General features: G+C 36.1%; 2 protein-coding genes across 2 annotated transcripts; one reads left to right on the plus strand and one right to left on the minus strand.

The window, feature by feature from the left end:
- Window positions 1-504: 504 nt before the first annotated feature.
- LOC145228450 (large ribosomal subunit protein uL13m-like) lies at window positions 505-2955 on the minus strand. The gene is made up of 6 exons (XM_080093506.1): window positions 2817-2955; window positions 2470-2687; window positions 1471-1531; window positions 1324-1410; window positions 751-872; window positions 505-670 (listed from the first exon to the last, which is right to left on the minus strand). Exons 1-6 carry the CDS (start codon window positions 2838-2840, stop codon window positions 646-648), a joined length of 537 nt encoding a protein of 178 aa, XP_079949632.1. The 5' UTR covers window positions 2841-2955; the 3' UTR covers window positions 505-645.
- A 191-nt stretch (window positions 2956-3146) lies between these two features.
- On the plus strand, window positions 3147-10107 carry LOC145228449 (replication protein A 32 kDa subunit-B-like). The gene is made up of 8 exons (XM_080093505.1): window positions 3147-3272; window positions 3376-3458; window positions 3525-3724; window positions 4616-4715; window positions 5129-5251; window positions 5745-5837; window positions 6322-6416; window positions 9542-10107. The coding sequence occupies exons 1-8, from the start codon at window positions 3248-3250 to the stop codon at window positions 9618-9620; spliced, it is 798 nt and encodes a 265-aa protein (XP_079949631.1). The 5' UTR covers window positions 3147-3247; the 3' UTR covers window positions 9621-10107.
- Window positions 10108-10205: the final 98 nt, after the last annotated feature.

Consider the following 10205-nt stretch of genomic DNA (forward strand, 5'->3'; position numbering starts at 1 on the left):
AACGATGTTTCTTCGCAATCAGTCAAAAAATCAAATGTCGGACAAGTAGGGGTGGCACAAACGGGCTGTCTTAAACACTCCATACTCTGTTGTTTCAATCAGCACCCAATAAAAGCAACTGGAAAATATACGTTTAATTAGGTTTATTGTCCCATAATATACTGTTCCTGCCGGAACTCGAAACTGTTTGGCAAGGATTTTCTTCTGTCGAACTCCAGTCTCTGTCCCAGGAGGTCATTTAGTTTAGGGCCCCCGTAACTGGTCCCACCAACGTCCCGCTCAAAGACGTGTTATACCGACAATTTGCCAACGCCACTTTCTTATGAGACTCAGTATCATAACGTCTTGTAATACGATGTAGCTGGCTAGCTGCAGTGCGTTTAGCCTTCATCCACCAATTGTGCCCTCCATAACGTTTTATCGTTGCACATCTAATCTAGATCAATTTAGTGCATTTGTGTCTCAATGCTTTGTTTCACGATAAAAAAACTTTATTCAATTGAATGAAAGTTTAAGAAAAGCAGTTTATTTGTATGCAACACTTCAACAAGCCAACATACAGCCACTCGTATTGGAACAACATCCTTGAATGCCTGAAAGCGTATTACATTTGTAGAAGACAACAGGTTGTTGCTACATTGAGTCTCAAGATTTCAAGAAGTATTTATCCCTGCAACAATAAAACGTGTTTCAGAATTAATAACAACAGATAAGCAGTTTTGTACATACCAATATTTCTGTTCAACTAACCTTAAAAACAATTTGGGAAAACTATCCTTTTCTTCTTCAGTGTAATCGGTTATGGCTTTTGGAACTGGGCGTGGACCAATCAAAACATTTGTTACATTTTCCATTATTTCAGCTGGAACATTCTAAAAACATAAAAATTGGCTAATCAAAAAAACAAGTACTGAAATTAAAAATGTGAACTTGATCCAAGAACCTGCAATTTACAAATTAACATAGCCAAGAGTCTGAGCAATAACCATAAAAAGTCAGTTACAAGTGACTTAAAGTCACTGAATGTTTTGCCTTTGTATAAAGTTGGGTTGAAATTATTTCGCTTGGTGAAAAATCACATAGCAACATAAAAACACATTGCACTAAAGAATTACCAAACTAGTATTAGCTGCACAATGTCAACTTGGCACATTATGGAGCACAACATACTGGATGGCACAATTGGTAGATTATGACTAAAGTGCTGCAGCTACATTATGTTGACAGGGCTGGTTTTGCCAGTGGTTACAGTTTTGGTAAACAAACCTTTCTTAAACATAACATAGATTTAGGAACAACATTCTCACTAATACAAATACAAACCTCATCTTCAAAAACATGAACCCTCTGAAAAAGAGTTCTTCGCAACAGGTTGTTCGGGATTTGTCGATAAATATTTCTTCGAATAATCTAAACAAATAACAAAATTTTGTCAAGGTAATTATATGATAATTGTTTTGCCAATCTTACCCAAGTGGGATCGAGTTCATGAACTTTAAATGCCTGCATTCTTACACGACCCTTTCTTCGCCTAAAAATAATAAAAAAATGTCAAAAAAAACAAAATAAGTTTTTAAGTAAACCCTAAGTTATGTAGACAAGAAAAGGAGAAGTATATTTTGTGAAAAACATGCCTTTTTGTTTGAAAATGACAGAATTGTTAGGAACAACACTAACCATCAAATTGTTTACAAGTGCATAAAAACCCAATAAATTTTATAGCACACTTAATAAAGCACACTTATATATGCAAACCACATTGTCCTGCAGCCTTTGGAAGACGTTAGATTCAAGTGAATAAAAAAATAGAATTTAGCATGCCTAGTAGTCACTATACTTATAATAAACAGACTATTCTATGTCAACAAGTTTTGTGCAAAGCATGCTGCATCACAAGGTTGTAAGTAAAAAGCTTTGTTAGGGCAGGGCAATTAAATGCCTTTGGTGGGGTGACACTACAACGCTGAATGGGCGGGACGGGCGGGAGATGGCGTCATGAAAACCGCTGAATATCGGGTCAAATTGCTGACGGTTAGTGCTATTAGGGTTGGGATACGGTTTTATAATAGAAAATCCATAATAATAATTCCCCTGGATACATTCCGCGACCGAGGGAAACATTCAGCGGCCAACGGAGACTTCCCGCCCAAGCATTTTTTCTGAATGTCAGGAACATCTGAATAAGTTTCAGGCAGGGACATTTTTTGATTCATATACTATTATAAAACCTCAACCCAACCCTAATAGCACTAACCGTCAGCAATTTACCCAATATTTAGCGGTTTCTGCGACGTCCCGACGTCCATCTTCCGCTCATCCCGCCCATTCAGCGTTTTAGTGTCACCCCTTTGATGCGATATTTCGGTGTGCAACCCCAAAAATTAGCATGCAAATATTTTGTTTGAAATAAATTGCGCGTGCAGGTGCCACACTCTGCAAACCGGTAAATTTGTTTAGACTAACACATACCCAGTGTGTGCAGTAAAAACCTTTTCTTCCCATTTGTTGCCGGAATAAGCGATTTTCTTTGCGTTGACAACAACCACATGATCGCCAACATCACTCGTTGGATGATAGATCGGTTTATGAAGCCCTTGAACATATCGGCTGACCAAGACACCTATTCCACCCGCTGGCTGTCTGTCGGCATTCAGAATGTGCCACACACGGGAAAACGTTGCCCATTGCTTCAAAAATGAGTGCATAAAAATTTACAAAATTAGGCCAAGTAAAGAAAGTAAAATATAGTAAAATTTCTATAACTTGGATTAGGGTATATTCAATTATTAATAACACACAGACTAGCAACTGCTCACCTGATTAGCGCGACCAAACGACATTCTCCGTCTTTTTCAGTTGTGTTGATATGTATTTTGTTAGTTCATCTTCATATTTTCAACAACAACATTTACCCACAGAACTGCACGTGTACTTTCAAATTGGTAGTAGACGCATTAAGTACTTTGACCAATACTATTGGGGACAAACTACAAAATACATTTCGACTTTTTATCACAATAATAATTATTAAAATTAAGATTAAGATTAAAATTAATTTACATTTGATGCAAAACGGTTTTGTTACATGCGGAAAGACTAAAATTTTTGCACCACAACTCGTAAAATAAAATACGTTTTCTATGATAATTGAGAACATATTTTTCGCGCGAAATCATTTGCCTCGCAAAATTCCGGATTGATTGTTTTGGAAGCTTGCAACAGGAAAGTTACTAGCATTGCTTAAAATATGTTTCAGAACACTGGAGGAAATGGTAAGTGTGAATAATATACAATGTGCTGTGTATTGTTTAATTGTATTGTATTAAGATCCATGTTTTAGAACAAAGATTGTAGTTTATTTTTTGTGCGTTTTAGACTTGGGAGGCGGATTCGGGGGAGGAGGGGGTTTTGCTCCTGGTGGAGGATTCGGAGGAGCCGCAGGTGGAGATAGACAAAAGGTAAAGCCAAAAAACTGATCCTAAAAGTCTGGAAAAAATCAATTCTATCTTTTTTTCCTCATTTAGAAATTTCGTTATCAAAACATCACACCAGTGACTGCGAGCAACATCAAAGAAATGACTTTTGACGATTCTGTGTTTCGATTGGGAGATCATGAAGTTTCTCAGGTGACTGTAGTCGGCACGGTGATACAAGTAGAGAAAACTCAGACCTGTCACACTTATAAGATCGATGACACGACAGGAACTGTAACTGCCAAACACTGGTAGGAACAACTTGCAATATTTAATATATAAGCTTGTCTTAGCTGAACAACTTTGTTGATACTGATGCATGACTTTTTAACCTGCTACCCACAACATACTAAAGATCTTTAATCTAGCAACGGTGGCCAATATGATCCATGTTTTGTCATGAGTTACACTGATATGATTTTTTTAAGTCGAAACAGTGTGATTCTCAAATGCGGCTGTCAGGGCCGCATGCGGCTCCCACCAAACCTCAGAAAACCACCAAAGATTGCTATTTTAGCTTTCAAAGTCATAATGTTTAGTGATTTTCTCAAGGTTTCATTTTTTTGCAGCTCCCTACACACTTAAAAAACTACCATTTGGCCCCGATAATAAGAAAGTTTGAGAACCACTCATGTGTACTGTTTTAAACCTGCTTGTAAAACTGTTTCAAATCTTTTAATTCTATTTTTTCATGGTTTTATTTTGCTGCTTAGACAGGGAACAGCTCTAAAGTTTACATTATATCTTACTGCAATACACAACTACTGCAGCTCATTAACCAAGAGCAGTGGTTCTCAATCTTTTTGTCAAACCCCAGTTACAACCTTTGGAAACATGATGTCCCAACTGCTTCTTGGCATGTACAAATCTGAACATTAAAAATTTAGAAAATTAAAAAATGGTTGTACAAGCTTTTAGAGATTATGGTATTCATAAAAAAGAAAATGTGAAAGCAGATAAAGTTCAGAGCAAAACTACATAAGTCACTATTGTTTATCCCTCTCAGTGCATGTATTTATTTTCTATTTTTTGAAGGGGCAGGTCCTTGTGTTTGAAACAACTAGTACAGCATCATTGGTCACCAACTAAACATTGCCAGTTGTGCTCTTTCTTATGCAAAATATGTTTCTGTTTTTGTTCAGGGTTTCCGTGGAAGGAGATGAAGATGACATGGAATGTGAGGAACCGGTTTATGAGGAAGGAACACCAATAAGAATATTTGCACAAATCAGGAGTTTCCAGGTGGATTAAAAACTAAATGCAAATTTCTAGTATATATCATTTGTCAAAAACTGCTTTTAGACTATAACAATTTCTTACAACCACTCAATATCCATAGGAAATAGAGTTGTGTTCTAGGTAGGATACTAATTTAAACCTGTGCGCCATGGCCTAGCAGTGGGTTACAAGGGGGTTTTCAGGGGTTCACAGAGCTATTTGTACATTTGCTAATTTGTAACGTTAAATGCTAAGTTATGTTTTCATAGCAGTTATAATGGCCTTTGAACACAGTCAACTTGCAGCTTGTGGTAAGCCACAAAACAATTTTGAAAAAAGGATTGAGCCATGGACTAAAAATGGTTGGAAACTAGCTTGGATAATTTGAAGCTAGCATGTCTTGCACATTAACTGATGAGTTGTTTTTTATGATATAGAAAAAAGTTACACTGAATGCTCTGCATGTGCGAGCGATTGAGGACCTCAATGAAATTACTGTTCATATGTTGGAATGCATGAAGTTTAAACTGATGGGAGAAGCAAGGAACAAAGCACCAAAGGTAAGAGTATTTTGACGATATATAAACCATACTGTTATGTCCTGTTGCTATTGCAAAAAAAACAGAGCTCAAGGTTTTATTACTGTGTTTTGTTAAATTTAAAAAAATGAAGCCTTATGGCATGAGTTTCTAACATTTGTATGGCTTGCCTATTAAACCACAAAAATGGTTTTGATACCAGTAACGTGTAACATGCACTACTAAAACATTTTGTTTGCCTGTGTAATTGGGTAGTGACAGTGACACTAATAAGTTATGTTAAAGTTTTGCAATGACAAGGATTCTCACAAATGGTGTGCACAAACAAGTCTCGGCTTTTAGATCACTTGATGTATTAAATTGAACCATAAATAAAATAAACTACGTAGGATGCAGATAAATAGCCCTTTCAAATTTTCTGTGTGATTCTGAAGGGAGGATTTTGGGAATTAGTGTGCAGCAAAACATAATATAATATTAAGGGGAATCAATTGTAACTTGTATTATATCATAGAACAACCCAACGGGAATTCATCATCAAACCAACAATGACGGAGGTTTTCAAAATAACACTGGAAACTTGGGAATGGATTCGGTCCAAACTCAGGTAGAGTTCCAGTTTTCAATATTTTGTTTTGATAGAATTTCTGGTCTTTTTTGATCAATAGCATACCCAGGGGGGGGCAAGGGGCCAATTTTTGGAAAATTCACATTTTTGTCACTTAACTCAGTGTTTTAAATCGACTTGAAAAAAGTTAATGCATTTTTTACCCCTTTCTGAAATTTCATTCTGACTATGTTCCTGTTTGTACCTTCTAAATTTTAAGATGGTTGCAGCAACATTGCTACGTGAGTATATACAACATAACAATATGTAATGGTAAATGGTAACAATATGTTGTTTTTCTACTTCCAAAATTACAAAAAAGCACATTGGTTAAGTAGTCTGTCCGAATACTACAGAGTGTAAAATTTAAAAAAAAGTATTTAAAAGTAAAACGTAATTGACAAAACCTAGCATGTTGCTTTTTAGTTTAATATGGACTGACTAGCCTAACCATGAAACTAATCTTTGTTTTTATATCTAAAAGGTTTGGAATTTGGTGGAAGCCTGCATTGAGCCAGATGGAATATCGATTGCAAGTATCAGAGCTCAACTTAAAGGACTAAACTTGAACCAAATCAAGTGAGTAATATATATGTATATATATGTGTGTGTGTGTGTGTGTTTTCAGAAGAATAAGTTAATTTTCGCCATTATTATGGGTCCCCTTCCCTGAAGGGGACACATCTTGATTTCACTCTGTTTTTTTCTTTTTTCCTTTTTTTTTCTTTTTTCTGCCGAAGCGTTTCCATGCACTTTTGGCATGAAATCTTTGGTGGATTTGGATGAAACTTTCACAGATGGTAGATATAGTTATGTAGATGTGCCATCTGCTTTGTTTGAGTTAATAACCCCAGTATTCACCCCGCTAGCCCCCAAAATGTAAAACGTTTTTGCATGTTGCTGCGCACCACAAATGAAAAATTTTTGTGGAGTAACAGTATAGTAAAGGTACCAGAGACTATGATGCTTGTGTTTGTGCATTACTTGGAGGGTGTTTTTGCACATGCCAGTCAGTGGGGTGATAACAGCCTGATGACGTCGGATGTGTTAACAAATGTTGCTAAAACACCTCTAGTGGCCAGAAATTTAAACATTGGCCGATTTGGATAAAAATTTACACGACTGTTGATTGGGTCATTGTAATTTCATATTTTTTACTTTTGGGTGTAGAACCCCATTAGTTGCCCCACTAACCCCCTAAAATGGGCGAGGTTTTTAAATGGTGTCTGAATTAGATGAAATTGTGACAGCTTGTAGAACTTGTCATTTATAGGTGTCAATTGTTGTATTTAACCCTGCAGCCCAAATATTTACCCCTCTAGCCCCCTAAAATTGGTGAATGTATTAAACAATGTCCAAGTTGGATAAAATTTCAACAGTTTATAGAGTGTGCTATTTATAGTTGTCTATTGTTTTGTTCAACCCTTAGACCCCAACATTTACCCCACTAGCCCCAAAATGGGTCAATTTTTTAAACAATGTCTTAATTGAATAAAATTTAGACAGCTTCTGGAGTGTGCCACTAATGGGTGTCGATTGTTGTTTTACCCTGTAGCACTATCATTTACCCCACCACCCCCTACAATCAGGTGCAATTTTAAAAGGAGCTGATTGTTGTGTTTTGCCTTTTTTCTCAGACAGAGAAAGACAAAAACCTTGTATGAATGGAATGAATATTCATAACTATGAGAAAGTTTGTTGTTGTCAGATAAAACACAGTGACCGGTACCGAGCGTAAATAAATATGCTATTTGGATGAATGGAATGAAATTTGAATAGTTTGTAGTACATACAGCATATTTATTTATGTTCTGTACCAGTCACTGTATTTTACCTTACAACAACAAACTTTCTCATAGTTATCTCTTGAAATCCATTATTTACAACTTTGCATGTGTGGGGACCCATGAGTTTCTGCCTGCAGAAACAACCAATGTTATAAAGACAGTAGATAATATGGGACCCATTATAAAATAAGTGTAGGAAATATAGTAATGTTTTAAAGTAGGTTATAATGTATATGCAATGGCAATATGTGCTAAGCCACCCTTCTAGTTTATTTTAAGGCAAACTTTAAATGACAATTTTGCTAAATTAAGTTTATCACAAGATGGCAGTGTTGGTCCACGCTTCTCACGCTGTTTTAGACGATTGGATCAAGAAATCATTACACCATGTTTTACCTTTGCACGTATTTGTCTTTGCTTTTGTGCTTGGGTCTTGCTCTTGTTGTGGTTTAAGAAGCGACATCTGTCGGTGTTGACCCTTTAAACTCCTACCTAAATCCCACATAAACTTGACATTAGACTGTTTGAGTGTGGTTACAGCCACCTTTTAATGCAGAAAAGGTGGTGAAATGGCATAGTTGGAGGTTATAACACAATCATACGGTTTCAGTTGTGCAACGCAAGCAAAGTCGCAAAAATATTGTGGTTGAAAGTCGCTGCATTTGAAACCAGAAATTAAATTCGCGAGTTTGACTTGTTTGTAATATGTCTGCTCAAATTGCATTGGAACTTTTGTTTGCTTGAAAAGTGACCAGAAACGCTTGCAGTTTATTTATTTACCTATCATTGTAACAAAACAAATAATGCTTCTGAATACAAACGTTAATGTGTCAATCAGATAAGTTAAGAGTTTGCAATGTGTCTTAATTGTTATTAACTCTGATAAAGGTGACCTGAGTAGGACACTAATACACAGGTACCAAAATAGGATTGCCACAAGAAATCTAAAAGTATAATATTGTGCAAGGCAACAACAATCCGAATCTCGTTTTACATAGTTTGGAGAAGTTATAAGTAGGGCAAATATTTTTTGACTTGTCAAAAAAAGTCAAAATTTTTAGAATAGGTCAAAAATTGTCAAAATTGTTTACAAAGTCAAAATTTTTTACAAAGTTAAAATTGTTTACAAACTGCATTGTCGTGGTATTGTAGAGGTTGCACTGCCAGCAAACTATTCGTTTTACACCTTGTAGCCTACTTTATACTGTTGTAATTGGCCCATTGCCCCAATTATTGCAAATCATAAACCATCAAGTGAGTGAAACAATTAGGTTGATATGGCGTGATGCTCAACACACCTCAAAACGTGCAAAATTTTGGTAGGTCCCAAGTCATTTTACGGCAGCTGCAGGTTAGGTGCAGCTCTTGCTTCGGTTTTGCTTTAGATACTTCATGTATCTTTCGTTTATACAAATGTATTGAATAATTTTCGTTGTGTCTTAGCTGCAGTTTTTTGGCAGTGATTTTTAATCAGCTCATTCCCTTTTCAGAATAGGTTAGGTCTATGTTCAGATTTTTGCCCTTCTCTTAGACTTTTGCACATTCTTTCGCTCTAGTTAGATTAGCCTAGCCATATTTTAACTTTTTGAACGATAATGCGTAATTTAACTACTTGAATTCTTCATAGGTCAAAATTTTATCAAAAAAAAGTTTTTTAAGGTCAAAATTTGTCAAAATTTTCAATTTATAGGTCAAAATTTTTCGTTTTTTAGGTCAAAAAATAATTGCCCTAGTTATAAGGTTTCAAATACTATATTTTCAATGTACGTGGATAAGTGTGTGCGGGCCAATGCAACACATTCCATCACATTTGTCTGTTAAGAATAGCGGATTAAAAAGTAGTTCGACAAATAAAATGCCATGAGCAAATGATGAGTCGAAAAATTAATTTTTATTTAAAAATTTTCTTTTGCTCAGAAAAGCGTTGGATTTTCTCAGCAACGAAGGTCACATCTACTCCACTATCGACGAAGAACATTTCAGATCAACGAGTTAAAGAAAGCAGAAGAACGTCGTCTATTTGTTGCGTAACAATCACACCCACGCTAAACGCTGTGGTACACCTGAACATGTTTCCGCGCCCTAAACCTACGCGATTTCGATCATATTTCCGAAGTTATTACAGCAATTTCGCGCAGGCGGCTTTTTCCGGTGGAAATTTCTTAAAAACGGTTCCTCTTTTTGTTACATGCCAGTTTAATTTTTGTTTGCTTCGTATATACGTTGGTATGATTTGTTAATCTCATGTTGGAATAAGTTTTAGTGTAGAACGGTGACTTTTAAATAATGCACAACGTTAACAACACATTGGCTGCTGTTTTTGTGGCCCCAACACTTTTCTGCGCAATTTTCGATCTTGTCAATGACTGAAAGTCGCTCCTTGAAATGAAACCAAGCACCCGCTAAGCCACATTATCACATCTGTCTGTGTATCCATACAACCTTGCGTACAGAGGTCATTATTAAACACTCCCTCCTGTAAATTGCAACTGTCTCGTTTATTGACGACAGAAAATTTGCAGCTCTTTTATTTAAAAGTTCGTGAAACCATAATCTTAACTGCAAACGTAATTTTTCTTCT

Source organism: Phallusia mammillata, chromosome 5 (assembly GCF_965637545.1).
Source record: "Phallusia mammillata chromosome 5, kaPhaMamm4.hap1.1, whole genome shotgun sequence".
NCBI lineage: Eukaryota > Metazoa > Chordata > Ascidiacea > Phlebobranchia > Ascidiidae > Phallusia > Phallusia mammillata.